Genomic DNA, 20,290 nt, shown 5'->3' on the forward strand with positions numbered 1-20,290 from the left:
ATTAAAATAATAGATATTAACTCTCAGTACTTTATTCAAAAAACCAAATCATTGGAACAGTATTCGAGTTTGCAATTCTATTAAGAAAGGTATTAAGAAAAGAATTTCTTCATCAATACTGGGTCATTTTGCCTAGCAAGATCACTGCAAATAAATCCAGAACAGGGGTTCTGCAAACTGCAGCCTTTGAGCCAAAAGCAACCCAAAGACTTCAAGTTAAGAACATTTTTCACATTTTTAAAGAGTTGTCAAGAAAACAGAAAAATATACAACAGAGACTATATGGCTGCAAAGCCTAAAACATTTATTATCCGACCTATTAGGGAAAAAGTTTGCCAACCTCTGGTCTAGAATACTAACTATATTCAACTCTTACCTTTTATAAGTATTCAATTCTGTTTGCAATTCTCTTTATCTGTGTTGAAATTTTCTTAAGTGAAATTCTGATTGAGAATATGGACTTTGCACTCACAGGATTTTAGAAAATTATAGACTTCCATTTAAAATGATATATTGAATGTGCAATCCCTGCTCTCTCCCAAACTCCAACTAAAATGTCAGTGAAGAAATAAAGGTACAGACCATAGGACAAAGGAGAATGGAAAAGAGAGTGAGACCAGAGAGCAAGGCTAGAGTCATTAACAATATCTGAAAGAAAGAAAGCAGAAGGATGAGTTAGGTGTTTGAACTAATTCCACTCTGTTCAGCACCTACAAACTGGGGGAAGGAATAAATTCAATTAGAAGTAAATCTCATGCTGCCAAACAATCCTTCTAGAAAGCAAGTTATATATATATACACACACACAGACACACACTATATATATATATATTCTTAAAATGATCTTGACCTAATCCAGTCATGTACCTTAAAAATAAATATTTATGCACACAGATATTCATTACCAATAAGATTTACAACTAAAACTCCCTAAAAGTTCTACCCTTGAAGGTCCTATCATTTGAAAAACATTACAATATGGGAACCTATATGGCAGAATAGTATATAATCATTCAAAATTATGATTTTAAAGAATTGTTAATGGCACTGAAAATTACCTGAGGTACTGCTGGGGGAAGATGAGGCAAGAAGAGAGAATGGACTATAAAACCATATATGAAAGAAGATACACAAATGGCCAATGAAAAAATGCTCAACATCACTAATCATTAATACAAATCAAAACCACACTGAGATACCACTTCACACCCATTAGGATAAGAAAGGGGAGAAAGAAAAGACAGAAAGGGAGAAGGAAAGGAAAGAAAGAAAGAGGAAAAGGAAAGGAAAGGGGAGGGGGGAGGGGAGAGGAGAGGGAAGGAAACGGAAAGGGAAAGAAGAAGGAGAATGGGAGGGAGGGAGGGAGGGAGGAAGGAAGGAAGGAAGGAGCAAGCGAGGAAAGAAGGATTTAGTGAGACTGTGGAGAAACTGGAGCCCTTGAGCGCTGTTGTAGGGAATGTAAACTGGTGCAACTGCGGTGAAAAACAATGTGGAGGTCCTCAAAAACTAAGCACAGAATCACTATATAAATCACCAATTCGACTTCTGGGTCTGCATATCCAAAAATGAAAGCAAGCTGCCAACAGATGGAAACAACCTAAGTGTCCAACAACAGACGGATGAATAAAGAAGATACGGTGTATGTATATATATACACAATGGGATATTATTCAGCCATAAAAACGAATGAAATTTTGCCATTTATAGCAACATAGATGGACTTGGAGGGCATTACGTTAAGTGAAATAAGTCAGATAGAGAAAGACAAATACCATAGGATACCACTTACATGTGGGATCTAAAAAATACAACAAATTAGTGAATACAACAAAAAAAGAAGCAGACTCACAGATATAGAGTACAAGCTAGTGGTTACCAGTGGGGAGAGGGAGGAGTGAAGGGGCAATACAGGGATAGTGGACTAACAGGTACAAACTATCAGGTATAAAATAAGCTACAAGGATATGTTGTACAATATGAGGAATATAGCCAATATTTTATAATACTATAAATGGAGTATAACCTTTAAAAAAAAAAGAATTGAAAGCTGATATCTGTACACCCACCTTCACAGCAGCATTATTCATGATAGCCCAAAGGTGGAAACAACCTAAATGTCCATCGGTGGATGAGTGGATAAATAAAATGTGGCATACACATACAATGGAATATTATTCAGCCTTAAAAAAGGAATGGAATTCTGATAAATGTTACAATACAGATAAACTTTGAAGACATTATCCTAAGTGAAATTAGCCAGACACAAAGAGACAAATATTGTACAATTCCACTTCTATGAGGGACCTAGAATAATCAAATTTATAAAGACAGGAATTAGAATGGTGGTTGCCAAAGTCTGAGAAGAGAGGGGGATCAGAAACGAGGAACAACTGTTTAATGGGTACAGAGCTTCAGTCTGGGATGATGAAAAAGTTCTGGAGGTGGATGATGGTAATGGTTGCACAACAATGTAAATGCACTTAATGCCACTGAAGTTTACATGCTTAAAAACGGTTAAAATGGTAAATTTTGTTATGTATGTTTTACTACAGTAAAAAAAAAAAGTAAAAAAATGAGGCAGTCAGGAGCAAAAAAGGACTATTTTGAAAAAATAAGAGAACTGGGCATTTAACAACATAAAACTTCTTTTTCTTAAATCTAAAACAAAAACAAAAAAATCCATATATGCTCCCAGCTAAGCATCACTGAAATTTCTTTCCTGATCAACTTCCCTTGGAAGGTAAGGAAAAAAGAACAAAGTCAGTAGCCTGTATACAGGTTATTTCCCACAAAAATTGTAATTAGCTTTAAAAAAGAGTAAGAAACAGAGGAATTATATTTAGAGCATTACAGATATATATTTTTAGGTTCAGTTCATACTTGATTTAGAATGTGCAATAAATGGAAAATACATGGGACTTGGTCAGCAAAACTGGCCATAAGAATGATGTGACACCTATGAATTAATGAAAATTAAGTGACTCTCTGTGAAAGCAGAAGGAAATTCACTTCAGGTCAACAGTAGTTACCTGGGCAGAGACTGGATTTTCTTCTTTGTATCATTCATATACATATTCCAAAATGTTTCACAATGAACATGGGTTACTTTTTAATAAATTTATTTATTTATTGGCTGTGTTGGGTCTTTGTTGCTGCGTGCGGGCTTTCTTTAGCTGCAGTGAGCGGGGGCTATGCTTCGTTGTGGTGCGCAGGTTCCTCATTGCCGTGGCTTCTCTTGTTGCGGAGCACAGGCTCTAGGCATGTGGGCTTCAGCAGTTGCAGCACATGGGCTCAATAGTTGTGGCTCATGGGCTCTAAATCGTAGGCTCAATAGTTGTGGTGCATGGGACAGATTGGGAGTTTGGAATTGACACGTACACACTGCTATAATTAAAACAGATAACTAACAAGGAACTACTGTATAGCACAGGGAATTCTGCTCAATATCCTGTAATAACCTAAATGGGAAAAGAATTTGAAAAAGAATGGATCCATGTATATGTATAACTGAATCACTTTGCTGTACACCTGAAACTAATGCAACATTGTTAATCTACTATACTCCAACATAAAATAAAAATTTTTTAAAAAGAAAAAAAGTTAAGTTCTCCATGACATTTATTTACACTAAGCAAAGAATAAGAAATACTAGAAATAAGATAATTTAAGGCCTAGAGTTTACACCACACACCATCATTTTTATATGTCCAAACCCTACTCAATCTCTGAGGCACAGCTCAAATGACTTATTTGATTACACATGTGAAAATAAGCCTTCCATTCCTTCAGCTTCCATAACACTCTACAATATATATCTCCTACAGCACCTAATACTTATCACTGCCTCCTGACATCAATTATTTATATGCTTACCTCACTCCAGAAAAAATAAATTCCTTGAACGAATTCATTTTTGTGTCTCTATAGCACCTGGTAACCAAATGAAAGGAAATGGAAACAAATTCCTGATAAACGCAACAAGGGACACTTCCATGTCCCTGCAACACTGAGACCTGCAAGGGACAAGCCAGGCGCCCAGAGAAGTCAGTATAGACATGGCTCTCAAAGAGACATGCCTCACCAGGACACTCAGATCATCCCCCCCCCAGGAAATCAGCAACAGCATTTTCAAAAACAGGTGTTGCTTATTTTGAATTCTGTGTGACTCTCTTTCAAGAAAAGAAGAATGCTTATTGCTGGCTTTGGGCATTTTACCAAGAAGGCAACTTCAGCAAAAAATGCAATAGATGTCTATTTGGAAAAATCCTGACCATTTCAGTCTATGCAGAAAAACCTCCAAAGACTAAGTATGACAAGGCTTTTTATTACATATTTCATTACACACATATAAAAATGTCTATATAAAATATTTCTCGGATATTCACTTTCACTTATTTTACTATTAAGTTTTTAGGCATTTTTAAGGTATGAAACGAGATTGCAACCCCAATTTATAACATTAAACTTATAAAAATAAGGAACCTAATGTCAATGATTCAACACATGAATCAAGAATTAATTTGCTTAGTGGTATAGGGTCACCTGAATGGCAGATCAAAACAGCCTTCCCTTGCTCTTCATCTTAAAATACCATCAGTTCCTAGAACTAATGTCCAGTCCTACATCATTATGCATGAAGTAGCAACTGAACAAAAATTGGTTTAAGAAACTCATGTTTAGTTTCTCACGATATAAGATTTGATAACCTTAAAAATAATCACTTTTCCTGTTATCCATCCAAATACAATGCAGTTCATTATTTAAATTATATGCAAGCCTACATCTGCAAATACTAGACTTCATTTGGAAATATGTCAGTCAAATTGATATACTAGTTTATTCAAAATTTGAATATGAGAAATGAATTTAAGGTCTAATCCTAAAACTATCAAACAATTCAAATATGAGAAAATTAGCCCTAATAAAGAAAATATAACTACTATCTGGAGAAAACATCAGAAAGCCAATTACAAGTGATGCTATATATGGTGGCAAGGGAGACAGAAAAACCACCACCCTTGCAGAGGTACAGAAAACTTTTCATTCTTACTCCCAGCTAACCCAACTCTACCCCTTCATTCATTCAAACTTTTACTGAGTACCACCAGAGATTAAAATAATAACAGTAATAACAATAATAAGATAGTACCTATCCTTAAGTTCACAATCTTCTGAACTGGAATGTGACCTCTGAAAGTCACTAGAATACTCTTGGGTTTCCTTTTGTATAAATGTGAATAGTAATGTCCATCCCTGATTTCACAAGTGAAGTTCAAATGCAATGGGAAAGCACAATATGTTTAAGTACCAAATGAATGTAGCCATGGATTTTTTTTGATTTAGCAAAATTATGTAAGTGTGATACTGGTTTTCTTACCAAGCAATTGGCGAAACCTATCATTTCATTCATGCCTACCATTTAATTCACCACTTTTGACAATCAATCATGCCAGATACACCTAAGACATTCTGTAAGGTCTACCAAAGAAAAGTTTTCAGACCCTACGACTCATTAGCCCCAGAAGACCATGCTGCGGAAATGAGAGGCAGGGCATCCTCACACCTGCACTGTGGATTTCTCTGATGGTAAAATCTCTAAACAAACTTGTGTCTGAGTACTTCATAACAGTGAAAATAGATGCAACTGTTTCAAAAGACTATTTAGAAAGTGATACCAACACTCTTCCTTAAATCACACTGTTTCCAACAGATCAAGAGTATTTCCCAAACAGTTCCAAATCTTAAAAGCCCTGCCAAAAAATGTTTATATGCCAGATACAAAAAAATTTCAAGCCAAATCACCAATAGATCTGTACTACAATTATCTGTGTTGCTACTATGTTAATACATAAACCTTTTATTGTGTAAGTATGTGATTATAAAAAAAATGCCTAAATAATTTTCAAAATGTAACCAAGTAACATTTCAAAAATGAAAATGGAAGAAGGGTGTCACAACCATCACAATGTCAGCTATAACATTATAATAAAGAAAAGATTAACGGATACGCCCAATGCCACTAGCCAAATTCCATTACAAACTCTAATATCAATTTCTAATCACAGGAAATGTTAAAGAGATAAAGTACATTACAAAATTCAGAAGTTGGGAAGTATAAACTTTAAATGACTTTTTCCTATAGTCAGTTAAAAGCAATGTACTAAAATATGGGTGATATTCTACCACAAAAAAACCATTGTACATTTTACAGTAGCACAGCTCTTTGATCTGCAGCAGTAACTGCATAACTTGTTAGTCTGGAAGTCAGGAGATCTGGACTAATTCAGATCTCCTGTTAGCAAGAGGCTCTCGCTAACTCACTGGGTTACCTGAAGCAGTAAAATGGCCATACTAAATTGGATGTTTGGTAAATGAGACAACTTAAGTAGAAGATCTACAGTTCTTTTCTGATAAACATCTCATAAGAGATTCAACAGGCCATGACACTACATCACCCCATCACTATACTCCCATCAACTACAATTTAAACTCTATTTTTTATGGTTAGTTATAAACCCTCAATGTTTTACATAAACTAAAATGATGAATGTCTCTAACTACACAGGTCTCCCTAAAATTATGGTAAGTGCACCATTTGAAGATCACTGCTACTTGCCAAATTATGATGAACAAAATGACATTGCTATTCAAATTCTGAATGCACTAGTAGTGTCTCACTTACTCCCTTTACTGAATTTCACAAACAAATTACCATGTTTTAGCTTTACTAATTTATGTCTTTCAGTGCAGACAATAATATTTTATTGGGTATTTTTGGCAAAAAGCATCTCTAGAATTCTTGCATGGCAGTGAAGCTAAAGAAAAATAGGCAATCATTTTAAATGATGTTAACAATATGCCATAGCCCTTAATGTTCCTATTAATTCATGAGATTAAAGAAAGCAAATAAACTATAAAATAAGTAGAAGGTATATGTTTCTGCAAATATTCTCATGGTAGCCAGGAAGAATCAGTACTTTTTTTAAGACATGCTTTATCTAAGATAATAACTAAACAAAAATGTTAATTACTATGCTGCAGCACTGAAGACCACTCAAATCGCCAGAGAAAGTATGGACTTAGGAATGACCCAGTCACAGTCTGTGACACAGACACAGTATAGTGTCTAGTGAAAAATAACCAGTACAAATTGTTGTGCCAATTAACTACGACTTTCCAAGCTGAGTTAGTCACTGAAATGAAAAAAATCTTCCTCTTAGAAGCTCCACATAGTTAAGAAAAACCTATTAACGTATTAAATCTGCTTTTAGAAAAGTCTTAGTTTTCAAAGACACAATATTTCTATCTACCTTACACATGTGATTGTCCCCTATTTTCAAGGAAATCTTTACATACATTTCTCTCATCTAATCGTTACAGAAAGTCCTTTTTTGGGTGTCACAGTGAATTCTGCTGGGAGTATGCAGGTCACTTCTTTAAGCCTCCATTTTCTTACACAACTTGACCAATGTCACAGAATTATCAAGTGGCAAAGCCAAGATTAAAGTTAGGTTTCCTATTATTCCAGAGAGGTAGTAACATCAGAAATAAAAATTTAAGTTCAAGAAAATGCATGAAGAAAAATATCACCAAACCAAAACCTAACTATTTTTTGCTTATATAGTAAATTACAATAGGATAATTCTTCTCATAAGCAGAACTGTAGCTTATTAAAAATAAACCACTCATTACTCTGCACGTGGACTTGTCACTCTTACCCATCCCAAATAAAGGTGAGAATATATAAGTAAATAAAAAAGGAATGAGGAATATCGATGTCAAAAAGCTTTAACAAAAAAGTTTGTGACTCATAAGAAAACCCTTTAAGACCTCATTTACAACCTCTCACTTCTCACAGCCCCAACAGATTAAACGCTGCAAAGATAGTTGATGCTACAGACAGACACAAGTGAGTAATAAAAAGTGACAGACTAAGGGATAGAGGGAATCTGATCAACGATGAAGAGGCAATGAACTGCAGGATCCCCCAAGGGCCTCAAAGTAACTATTATATTGATGATCTCAAATCATTAAGAAAATTAAACTGAAATCTGTTCAAGAAGGCAGAAAAATATATACAGTCGACCCTTCATATCTGCTGGCTCCACAACCACAGAAATAAAATATCTGGGAAAAAATTTGCTGCGCAACTATTTACATAGCATTTGCATTATATTTACAACTATTTACACAGTATTTGCACTACATTATATATTATAAGTAATCTGGAGATAATTTAAAGTATACAGGAGGATATGCGTAGGTTATATGCAAATACTACACCATTTTATAGAAGGGACATGAGTATCCGCAGATTCTGGCACCCAGGGGGTCCTGGAACCAACCCCCTGAGGATATGTAGGGATGATTATAATACATTGAGAAAAGTGTTCTGTCAAAATTATATTGAATTTTTCTTGGTACACAGAGTTGTAAGTCTCAATTATGTGGAAAATTTTCTTATTTTAGATACATATTAGATACATATGTACTCAAATATTGTGCATTTATTTTATTAATCTATTTCACCTAGAATCCTATAAATATTTTTAAACATTTTATTTAAACAGTAAATAATATTTATTTTAAATGTTATCCTAAAAAAGGGTTATAAATTAGAATTCACTAAGATGGCCACTGTTTTGGTTCCAAGATACAAACCTACTGCAGCATGAAACTGAGATAAAGCATCAGCTAGCTGTCCAGCTGCAAGTAGTTTCTTGCCCAATTCAAGATGTTTCTCAACATCTGCATTTACTCCACATTCAGCACCTAAAAACAAATAAAAAAGCAATAAATTAACTTTCCACTAACCAATATTTAATTCTAAAGAATAAAATGTTAAAAATATAGTTGTCTGCCTCAGTCATCTACACGTACTTAGATGAGAAAAGTCACAGAAGCTGGAAAGCGACCTAAAGAAAGTAACAACAAAGTACAAACAGTGCTTCATTTTTTTAAAAATTTTTAAATTTTTTTTTAATTTTTATTTATTTATTTATTATTTTTTGGGGGGTACACCAAGTTCAATCAACTGTTTTTATACACATATCCCCGTATTCCCTCCCTTCCTTGACTCCCCCCCCCTCGAGTCCCCCCCACCCTCCCCGCCCCAGTCCTCTAAGGCATCTTCCATCCTCGAGTTGGACTCCCTTTGTTATACAACAACTTCCCACTATCTATTTTACAGTTGGTAGTATATATATGTCTGTGCTACTCTCTCGCTTCGCCTCAGCTTCCCCTTCAACCCCCGCCCCCTCCCAAACCTCGACAAACAGTGCTTCATTTTATAGATTATAAGCCACCCAAAAATATACCCATATCAACCTAGTCAGTCAAAAGAATGTACCCAGTCTACAAAATACAAGGAAAACTGCATAATGCAGAAACTAGCAAAAATACTTATAATTTGTTGTTCAACAACAACAAAATTAGAATTGCTTTGTTATACTAGAATCTCACTTCAATGAATATTAGAGTCCACTATAATAATCAAGAACTTACTGAGCATCTACAGGGCACCAGGCACTAGATATCTGGGATAAGTGAGCAAAACAAAAACCTCTGTCTCTCATTGCACCTGACATTATACCAGGAGACAGACATAAGAAAGCAGTAAATTACAGAGTAAGGTAGGTGAAAAGTAGAGCTGCGTGAGTGGGGTCAGGAACAGTGCGGTTTTCAGTATTAAACCAGGAGGTCAAGGGCCTCAGTGAGAAGCTGAATTTGAGCAAAGACCTATGTGAAGAAAGTCAGGACTCACCACGCAGATACCAAGGTAGGAAAAGAGCTTGCCAAGAAGGACCAGCTACTGCTAGGGCCCTAGGTCAAGAGCATGCCAGCAGGGAGGTCAGGATGGCTCCCACAAAGCCAACAAGGGAGATAACAGAATAAGATGAGGTCAAAGCAGTAGAGGGCCCGACTACGTAAGCCTTTGGCTTCACTCTCAGCAAAATAGGGAGCTAGTGAGGAACTGTGAGTAGAATAATACAATCTGACTGACCAGGCCAATTATCAGTCAACGTACCGCTTCTGGGCTCTGAATTCATCCTTCAGTGCCTGACTGTAATAATGGACTGGAGCATGTAAGCATTTTTCTTTACACTGAGCACAATGCTGGGCTTTGTCAGAAAAGGGTGCTGAGGGGGCACTGCAGGAAAGACACCTCCTGGTTCCTGCTGGTGCTTTCACTTTTTTCTGCTCCTGGTCTGTGGTGTGCTGGGGGAGTTATGTGCAGTGGTGCCCTGTCCTAGCCATACACCCAGGGGTCCCATGCCTCAGCCACCTGGAGTCCTGGTCACACACCACCTCCCAATGAGGACACCAGGCATTCGAGCTTTCATACCTACAGCAGCACTCCAACTACCCCCACACCCAGGCCCACCAGCTGGGGCTCACCTACACCTGAGAAGGTGGTTTCTTGCTTCCCCAGCTACTGTGGACCAGCTCTAGCCCTGGCAACTCAGCAAACTTAGGCTGCAACTGTACTATTTCCAGTGAGGTCTGAACCCCAGCCTTGAGGAGGGGATCGCCCTCCAAGTCGGCCCTTCCTTGGGGACTCTCAGTCCTACACTAATCCTGTAGAGTTCTCTTTACATCATTACAGTCACCCTCCTATCATAACAATTCTTTATATTAAACTTCCCCATTTAAAATCACCTTGTGGTTTCTGTCTCCTGACGGGACCCAGACTTTTACACACAACTGGTATTGGGAGTGGTTCCAAGAGACAGAGCCACAAACATGGGATTTAAGGATTAGTTTGGTCATGCCCTTGAGATTGAGTGCAGGGCTGAGTTCCTCGTTAGAGAGAAACAAGAGTTTAGTATTTGTGGTTGACAGTAATGAAGTACTAGCTGAGGCACATGCCTTGGAAACGCAAGTGGCTGCTGCACTTGACCTAATGGCAGTAATGATGAAAATAAGGACTGCGACGTGGGGTGGATTCCTTTGAGCACAGTAGAGCACTTACAGAGAGAAAATAACAAACTCGGGGCTAACTTCTTGCTCAAATCAGCCTGAGAGATTCCATGGCAGCCCTAAAACAATCTTTTTTTTTTTTTTTTTGGTAGCCACAGAGCTGGTTTAGCTGAAAATCAAATACAAAATTTAATTTTGAGGGTTGTGGAATTAAAACAATAGTTGAATTCAGAGTCTCGCCAAGTTTTCTCCTGTGAAATTTAGGACATATATTAGTAAAGAATGGGATCTCAAACTTAGAAGGGCAACATCTGGTTGTACCTAGATGAAACTGACCAAATTAAACCCCCAAGTCCTTCTGAGCCTCCCTTACCAGTAGAAGCAGCTTGCCTTCCACTATCAGTGGAACTTAGTCTTCCACTGCTTAAAATTCCTAGGATATGCAGCAACTTCCCACTAGCTATCTGTCTTACATTTGGTAGTGTATATATGTCAATGCTACTCTCATTTCGTCCCAGCTTCCCCTGTGCTGCATAACATAGGGAGATAAACTAGATGATGGGTGATGACTTAGAGGGCCAGGATAGGGAGGGTGGAAGGGAGTCACAGGAGGGAGGGTATATGGGGATATATGTATAAATACAGCTGATTCACTTTGGTGTACCTCAAAAACTGGCACAAGAGTATAAAGCAATTATATTCCAATAAAGAGCTTTAAAAAAAAAGAATCAAAAAAAAAAAAAATCCTAGGATAACTACTTAGGGCAGATGCCGTGAAAGGGGATGCTCACTCAGACCCTAACCACTCCAGATGTCACTAGGCAGGTATATATACTATGACCTAAGGATAATAGTTTACACATCAAAAGAATTCCAAGACTTTGCTGATAAACTAGCAGAAACCCATGGAACATGTGTGGGACTGGAGTCTAAAAGTTTTAGGTGAAGAAGAGTGGAATATAACACTGTATCTGGCCTCATTAATTGATGTGTGCCCACTTACTAGAGCAGAGGTCAGCAAACTGTTTTCACAAATAAAATTTTACTGGAACTCGGTCACACCCCTTCATTACACATTGCCTAAGGCTGCTTTCGCACTACAATGGCAAAGTTGAGTAGTTTTGACAAAAACCATATAGCCCACAAAACCCAGGAATGACTATAATACATTGAGAAAAGTGTTCTGTGAAAATTATCTTATATTTTTGTTGGTACTTACAGTTGTCTCAGTTACATGGAAAATTCTCTTCTGTTGGGTACATATGCATTTGAATGTTATGCATCATTTTATTAACCTATTTCACCCAGAATCCTATAAATATTTTTAGATATTTTATTTAGACAGTAAGTAATATTTATTTTAAATGTTATCCCAAAAAAAGTACTATAAATTAGAATTCACTAAGATGGCCACTGAGTGTTTTGGTTCCAATATACAAACCTACTGCAGCATGAAACAGATAAAGCATCAGCTAGGTGTCCAGCTGCAAGTAGTTGCTTCTCAAGGAGAAACAGGATTGCTGCTCTACAATGGGGGCAAAGAGGGCTACATCTGGAACCCAGGGGGTTCTCTAGGGTCTTAGTACTTCCATGCCCAATACTAAAGGTTAGTTAAAAACCACAGCAACCAAAAAACCGAACAATTAAGCACTCAGACCTTTCAGGAATGAAGGCTCTTTACCATCAGGTAAAGAAGCTGAAGTAGCTGAGGTTCCAGCTGAAGGCACGAGAAGTATGGAACAGGAATTTGATGAAGGATGCCATATATATCCACTATGACCTCATGACTAATTACAGACTCGGGACTGTAGTAGCTTTGCACATTTTCTCTTTGCCTATTTTATACACATGTTTATTTGTATATACAGTCAACCCTAGCAACTCTGTATCTTAAAATTTGCCCACTCACTAAAATTCATTTGTAAAAGCCCCTAAAATTCATTTGTAATCCCCAAATTAATATTCAGGGTGTCTTGGCAGTCATTTGAGGACATGTGTACATATAGAATGGTGACACACTTGAGTCACTAGAAGTGCCTGTTCCAAGCTGAAATCAAACAAGGTGATACTTTTTCTTCCTGGGTGAGCTCTCATGTTACAAACAAGTGTCCTAGACTTCCCTGGTGGTGCAGTGGTTAAGAATCCACCTGCTAATGCAGGGGACACAGGTTTGATCCCTGGTCGGGGAAGATCCCACACGCTGTGGGGCAACGAAGCCCATGCACCACAACTACTGAGCCCACATGCCACAACTACTGAAGCCTGTGTGCCTAGAGCCCATGCTCCACAACAAGAGAAGCCACTGCAATAAGAAGCCGGCACACCACAAGGAAGAGTAGCCCCCACTCGCCACAACTAGAGGAAACCCTGGGCGCAGCTTAAAGAGTGTGGGGGTAAGATTTGGAGAAATTAGTTGGGGGTTTTCAGTGTGCTGGGAAAGCACTGTTATTTTTCTCATTTAAAATGAAGATATAGGGTCCTGCCCTGTGAAAATTCACTATGCAATATAGATTTAGAAACTGACTATATTCAGAATGTGAGTGTCACCTGTAGTTCCACCTAATTCCATACCATATCCAAAAATATAACCTACTTTTCATGATGAACCTTATAGAAATTAATGTTTCATTTAATAAACGTTTCTGAATACTATGTGTAAGACTGTGGCCATAACAGAAATGAATAAGGTAGCCTCTCCCAAAAAAGCAACGAGGAGAATCCTGCAGGCTTTAGCTTTATGAGAACTCCCTAGCCTACAGGTAATCACTGACTCTGAAGAGAGACTATTTTCCAGCATTACATTGGAGTCTCTGTCACATACTGAGGTATTCACAGAATATATTATATAATGTGAAGAATGAGATTGACTTCAAAATAATCTTGGAGGGGAGGATGAAAGTATAGATGAAATAGGATCGACCAGGTGTTGGTAATTTTTGAAGCTGGGTGACAGACGGTACACAGTGGTACATGATACTATTTTCTCTACTTTGGTATATTTTTAAGATTTTCCAAAAATCAAAATTTTTTTTAATTTAAATCCTTTCAATGAAGAGAAGACTGGCTGATAAAAACTACCTCTTATATTAAAAAAAAAAAAGTTCTTAAGAAAGCAGTCCGTGGGGACTAGAGTAAGACAGTCACCTAAGCACATGAGCTTACCTCCAAACATGCTCAAATTCTAGAAATGACAGGATTTATTTTAAAAGATAAATGCATAACCTTAATGGAAAAAAATTTTTAAAGAAGAAAAGGGCCATCTAAAAAACAGAAATTTTGGAAAAATTCTCAAAACATAAAAAGAACAGGATTAGACTGGTGGGCAAAATCATATGCAAAGACCCTCACAGGGTTTTTGGAGGTGGCTGCAGTTCTCCGAGGGATCCAAACTCAGAGGCAAGGAAAAGGAAGGGGCCCTGGGGATTTTCTGGCCTCCAGACAGGCAATCAGCCTTCTCCCACAATCAGAATTCAAAGATTGGCAATGAGCAATTCTGAAAAACAAGATGATCATAAAATCAATCCATAAGAAACTAACACCAAATGAGAGAATTAAGGAACCAAAATTAGGGGAGTAAGTAGAAAAAAAAAATCTAAAAATGAATATAACTGACATTCTTACAGATCCACAGGATGCCACACACATTAAAAAACAGACCAAGTGTCTATGCACTGACTGATCAAGCGGTAGGGATGCAGTGGGGAAAAAGACAGATAAACAAGATAATTTCTTCCAGGGGAAAGGAAGGAGAGTACTTAATATAGTCAAATAAGTCCTCTCTGAGAAGATGTTTGAGTTAAAGCATAAGATGCAGGAGAGCAGTCCTGAATGACAAGAAGCCTCCAGCATGCCAGAATATGACCAGGCCAGGAGTACAAAACAAGTGCAAAGGGCTTGGGTAGGACGAAACTCAACTTTTAAGGAATCAAAAGGAGGCTCCCAGCATGTTAAAAAGGATAGATAGACAAGATAGATCACACTGGCTCTTGCAGGCTATGGTAAGAAATCTGGGGTTTTATTCTAAGAGCAAAGGGAAGTCATGAGATAGATTTTTAGCAAAGAACTACCTGATTTACATTTTGAAAAGATCACTTTGGCTGCAGTATGGAAAACAGATCAGAGGCGGGCAAGAATGGAAAGAACTGTGGTGGTGTGAACTAAGGATAGCAAGTTGCATTACAGTAAATATATTCAGATTTCATTTAAGCTTTAAAAAGAAGATGTAGTCTGTATTTCTGTACTGTTGAATTTTTTCCAGTAAGAATGTATTCATGTGCTTATACAATAAAAAGAAAGTAAACTGAGGAATGTGTTTTGTTAAAGATGTACTGATTAAATAATCACTTATTGAAAACTTTTAGAGAATATCTGTTAACACTATAAACATTTTATAATTAAGCAGCCAATTAAATTAGGAAAGAAGAGCAAAATAACCCTGCCTCAAATGTTTTTGTTAAACTATAGTTCAAAGGTAGAGCATTATAATCAGACACTGCAGGGAATACAGAAGATATAGACTCTAAAATTCAAAACGGTCCTCATCTCTCATAAATACTACAGTGATTATGGATGAAATGATGTCATGTAAAATGTTCCAAAATAATCCACAGGTATAGATGAAATAAGACTGGTCATGGGTTGAAAACTCTTAAAGCTGGGAGATGAGTACATGGGGGTTCATAATACCATTCTCCACCTTTGTAAATGTAGAAAATTTCACACAATGAGGTTTTACTTTAAATCTTTTTAAGGGATGGAGTGGGGAAATTAAAACAATTAAAGATAGTTCATTTTGATTTTTAAAGGTAAGTTTTAATATAAACTCTACACTCATAAGCATTTACAGTTCCTAGTGTAAAATATAAAAGATCGTGCACTTAAGTAGAAACATGTACAGAAACCACATTAAAAGGATACTAGACAATAAACTAGGGATCGAATAAGAATGGTGGAAATGCCGTGTGTGGGTTGTCCAACCATCCAGCCTATTATAAGCAGGTACAATCAATTACAAGGGCAAGTTGATGGCTTTATCTATGTGTTCTCAACATGTTGGGGAAAGGGGGTAGTCTTCAAATTAGCAAGAAGATTTCAAACATCTCCCACTCACATTTTCTCAAAAGGAAAGATCAGATCAATGTACGGAATAAAAGATTCCAGATTGATTGAAGAGGTAAGAAATTTGGATACAAGATAAACCATTAATCACAGTACTTTCCTTATCCAGTCATGAAAATGTTTAACAGGAAAGATGTAACTCAGGAAGAAATTAAGAACCTACTATATGGTGGATACTTTCAGTATATTTACTTCACTTAATTTTTACAACAAACCTAAAAAGTAAACATCTTTCATACTTTTATAACTGAGGAATCTGAGGCTCAAAGAAGTTACCCAACCTGCCTGAAGACTCACAGTAACTGTCAGAATAAGATTCAATTCCAAAGCCTAGCTTTCTTTGCAGCACAGCTCATGACCCTTTCCCCAGTATAAACCAGGCTAAGCTTTCTTTCCAGTTACTAAGCCTGGTATGCTTCACTCACCCAACCCATCATTTAATGTAACATTTTAGCCACAGTCCATTCCTACCTGGCAAGTTGAGCCTCAAGTCTAGCAGGAGCCAGGAATACAGTTGCAAAGTTCTTTGAACTGCTCTGTCCAGATGCCTTGGGCCAGGCATTCTTTACAGAGAGCCACCAGGTTTCCTGCTTCAACAGTGCTTAACAGAGCTCGGGCTGAACCAGCACTGCAACACCTCCCCAAAGCACCCTGGAGGCCCCTCCTCACCCACCTGCCACGACAACCAAACCCCGCCCCTCCCCCCCGCAGGTGTGCCAGAGTGACCACCAGGACTCGGAGGCTGCCATCAACTGCCAGATCCACCTGGAACTCTAGGCCTCCTACATCCACCTGGCCGTGTCTTGCTGCTTTGACCCCGATGGTGTGGCTGTGAAGGATACTGCCAAATATTTCCTTCAGCAGTCTCATGAGAAGAGAGAATATGCTGAGAAACTGATGAAGCTGCAGAACCAACAAGGTGGCTGAATCCCAAACCCTTCAGGGTATCAAGAAACTAAACCATGACAACGAGGAGAGCCAGTCTGCGAATCCAAAATAACATGGGTTACACTTGGAAAACAGCGTGAATCAGTCCCTACTGGAGCTGCACAAACTGGTCACTGACAAACGATACCCACTTGTGTGATTTCACTGAGACTCATTACCTGAATGAGCAGGTGAAATCCAAAGAATGGGGTGACCATGACATCAGCTTGCACAAGATGGGGGCCCACAAATCTGGCATGGCAGAGTATCTCTCTTACAAGCACACCCTGGCAGACAGGGACACTGAGAGCTGAGCCTCAGGCTGGCTTCCCACAGCCATAGGGTCACTTTCCTGGTCACCAAGGCAATGCACGCACATTGGGGTTACCTTCACCTTTTCTATAAGTTGTACCAAAACATTCACCTACATCCTTTTATTTGTGCTATCCCTTCAAATAAAGTAACTTGGTATCCCTCCAAAAAGTTATGTATACTGTCACCGCAAAGGTTGAGCTCCTCTCCAAACTAAGTTTTGCTTGCCTTCTACGATTAAAAGAGGTACCTAGCATTTCTCCGTCCCTTTTGAACTAATTATTATTCCTCCAGTGCACCTTGGTCGCTTTTCCATAACAGAATTTGCCACAGTGTAAGTGGTGGTTGTGTAGGCCCCTTTCTCCCTGAAAGAGGTGGTGTGCCTCCTAACCGGGATCTTCCCTCACCTTCCTCCAAATCCAGCCCCCATGCTACTGCCAGAGCAATCCTCTTAAAATGCACTCCTAACAAAAAGTCTGTAGTATTTCACAGGGCTAAGTCCCTTCAGATCTAAAAGCAAACAGGACCCTTCATGATCAGGACCCTTGATGTGGGTCTGACCTCATCACCCCCACTCCTCTACCTCTTCCTTATATTCCTATAACATAATAAACTGGTTAAACTTCCCTGAAGATATTAGTTCCCCAGCTGCATCCTTTTCAACTTGCTACTCCATGGAAAGGCCTTCCCCACTTGCCCACCTGGAAAATTCCTACTCCTCCATCAGGATTCTGCCCTCAAATGCTGGTTCCTTTGTGAAACTTTCCCTAACTACTTCAGTGAGAAGGTGGGCAAAGTTCCTTCTATGCTCCTACTATACTGTGCATCCCTCCACTCACAAGTACATGACTTCACTCTGCAACACCACAGTCTCAATAAGCTGACATTCACAGTTTCCTGCCTCTCACAACCCCTAAAGTCCCAAACCTGATCAAATGCAAGTCTGAGAGAATGAACTGTCTTTTCCTCTTTATATCACCTAGTTTAGTACCTTGCACAAAGTGGACACTCAATGTTTATTGAATGAATGTAACTAAATTCTTTCTTATTAAATATATTATAGTTCATCAGAATAACAGAATCTAAAATACGTAATAACAATAACAAAATCAAACTGATACTACTACCAAAGACTCATAAAGACATTAACGTGTTTCTCAAAAAATGGTAGATGTAGCTGTTTTTGCAACACCTCAACTATGAATTTTGAGCCATGGATAATTTTTTATCCCACTGCCACATCCAGGGAGACAGTGACAATGAGAGCAGTCTCCTATTTCTGAGAGATCAGGCAACAAAACATCCTGCTATCTCCTGAGCAGCATTAAACAATAGGTTTCTCCATAGGCAAGCATCAACCAAAGGCCAGCAAAACATACAGGAAGGACAGGAAAAAAAGGTAGAGTAGCTAAGTGGCTGAAGTTAGTATTAGAATCTGTCATATTTTAGAGAGCAAAAAATAGAGAATTTTAAGAAACATAAAGTTGAGAGGTTAAAAGTATGATTGCTGGGAATCACAATCAAAACTGGAACAACCAGACTGCAAAAGGTAAGAACAAAAGGTCAGAGATGCTAAGGCTCAAGCCAAAGCCAGGCAGCAGAACAGAAGCAAGCTCAGGGTGGTTGTTCAGGTTGGAGCACTTAGAATGTCAGAGGAGGAAAACCTTAAGATCATTCTAAAAAGGAACACAAGGCGGGGGAAAGTACTGTCTGTAAAAGGTCTTATCTAAATCCAAGATAAAAGCAACATGGGGCAGAGTCTGAAAGAAGTCTCAAGACAGAAACACAGAAAACAGTGGAATCTCGCCACAGAAAAAGCAAGAAGTTCGTTGTCTTAGCAATTACACAGCACTTCAAGTGAGGACCAATGACAAAACAGTTTTAATAAAAATACACTGAGCTGGAAACCCTAGATTTCGTAAGCATCTCTTTCCAATCACCCTAACCTAAAAAGTGTTTCAGTATACAAAGCCAAACTGGAAGGAAGAAAGGGCTGAGTAGTTATGTAGCAAGTACATATCAACGATGTCCACAGCAAAATCTTCCTGGGTAAACTAGGAAAATAATATCTATTGTTACCAAGTTTGCTCAATTTCAATGGACATTTGTCTTTGCTTCAATTAACTCTGAAGGCATAAATGTTGTGATGGGATTCCTTGTTTACGGAATTTCAACCTGGAAAATAAGTTAGGATGGGTCCATCCCCCACCCCCCCCAAAAAAAGTTAAAATAGTCAACCTCACTCAACCATTCTGAAAAATATTTACTGCACATCTACTTCACGTCAACATGTTTTAGGTACAGAGACAAGAGTGTTATCCGTAAAGCGTATATTCTAGAGGAACGGACAGAAAAGAAATACAAATGAGGTAGTTCAAGACAATAATTAGTTTCAAGAAGAAAATACAAAAGGGTAAAGGCAGAGTATTAACTGACCTAGAGCGTGCTTCTTACACAGTATGTAAGACTGAAACATAAATGCTCATCTGGAAAGCTGTTCTCTGATATCGTCAGAATTCAGGGACAAGAATAAAGACACTTAGAAATGAGCTTGGCATTTGGAAGTAAAGTTGATCTGGTGGGAGCCTAGTGATGGAGAAGATTAAGATGAAAAGAGATATAAGTAAACAGGAGTCAGATAAGTAAGGCTTTGCAGTATTAGTGGAGTACTGTGTTGAGAAGAGAACAGAAGATGATATAACGATAGAGACTACCAACAACTCTTTATAAAGTTCGGCGATCAAGAGAAACAATGATACTGTTCAGTAGCTGAAGGGACACATAACATCAAAGAGCAGTTCAAGATGGAAACACTGGACTTCCCTGGTGGCGCCATGGTTAAGAATCCGCCTGCCAACGTAGGGGACATGGGTTCGAGCCCTGGTCCAGGAAGATCTCACATGCCTCAGAACATCTAAGCCCATGTGCCACAACTACTGAGCCTGCACTCTAGAGCCCACGAGCCACAACTATTGAGCCCATGCACCACAACTACTGAAGCCACCACAATGAG

General features: G+C 38.2%; 1 protein-coding gene across 1 annotated transcript in view; it reads right to left on the reverse strand.

Annotated features, from left to right (window-relative positions):
• DNAJC3 (DnaJ heat shock protein family (Hsp40) member C3) overlaps nucleotides 1-20,290 on the reverse strand; it is a 65,039-nt gene that overhangs the window by 39,253 nt on the left and 5,496 nt on the right. The window contains exon 2 of the mRNA XM_057707372.1: nucleotides 8,662-8,772. Within this exon, the coding sequence (XP_057563355.1) occupies nucleotides 8,662-8,772 (111 nt within the window). The remainder of the gene's footprint in view (nucleotides 1-8,661; nucleotides 8,773-20,290) is intronic.

Source organism: Hippopotamus amphibius, chromosome 14, assembly GCF_030028045.1.
Source record: "Hippopotamus amphibius kiboko isolate mHipAmp2 chromosome 14, mHipAmp2.hap2, whole genome shotgun sequence".
Classification (NCBI taxonomy): Eukaryota; Metazoa; Chordata; class Mammalia; order Artiodactyla; family Hippopotamidae; genus Hippopotamus; species Hippopotamus amphibius.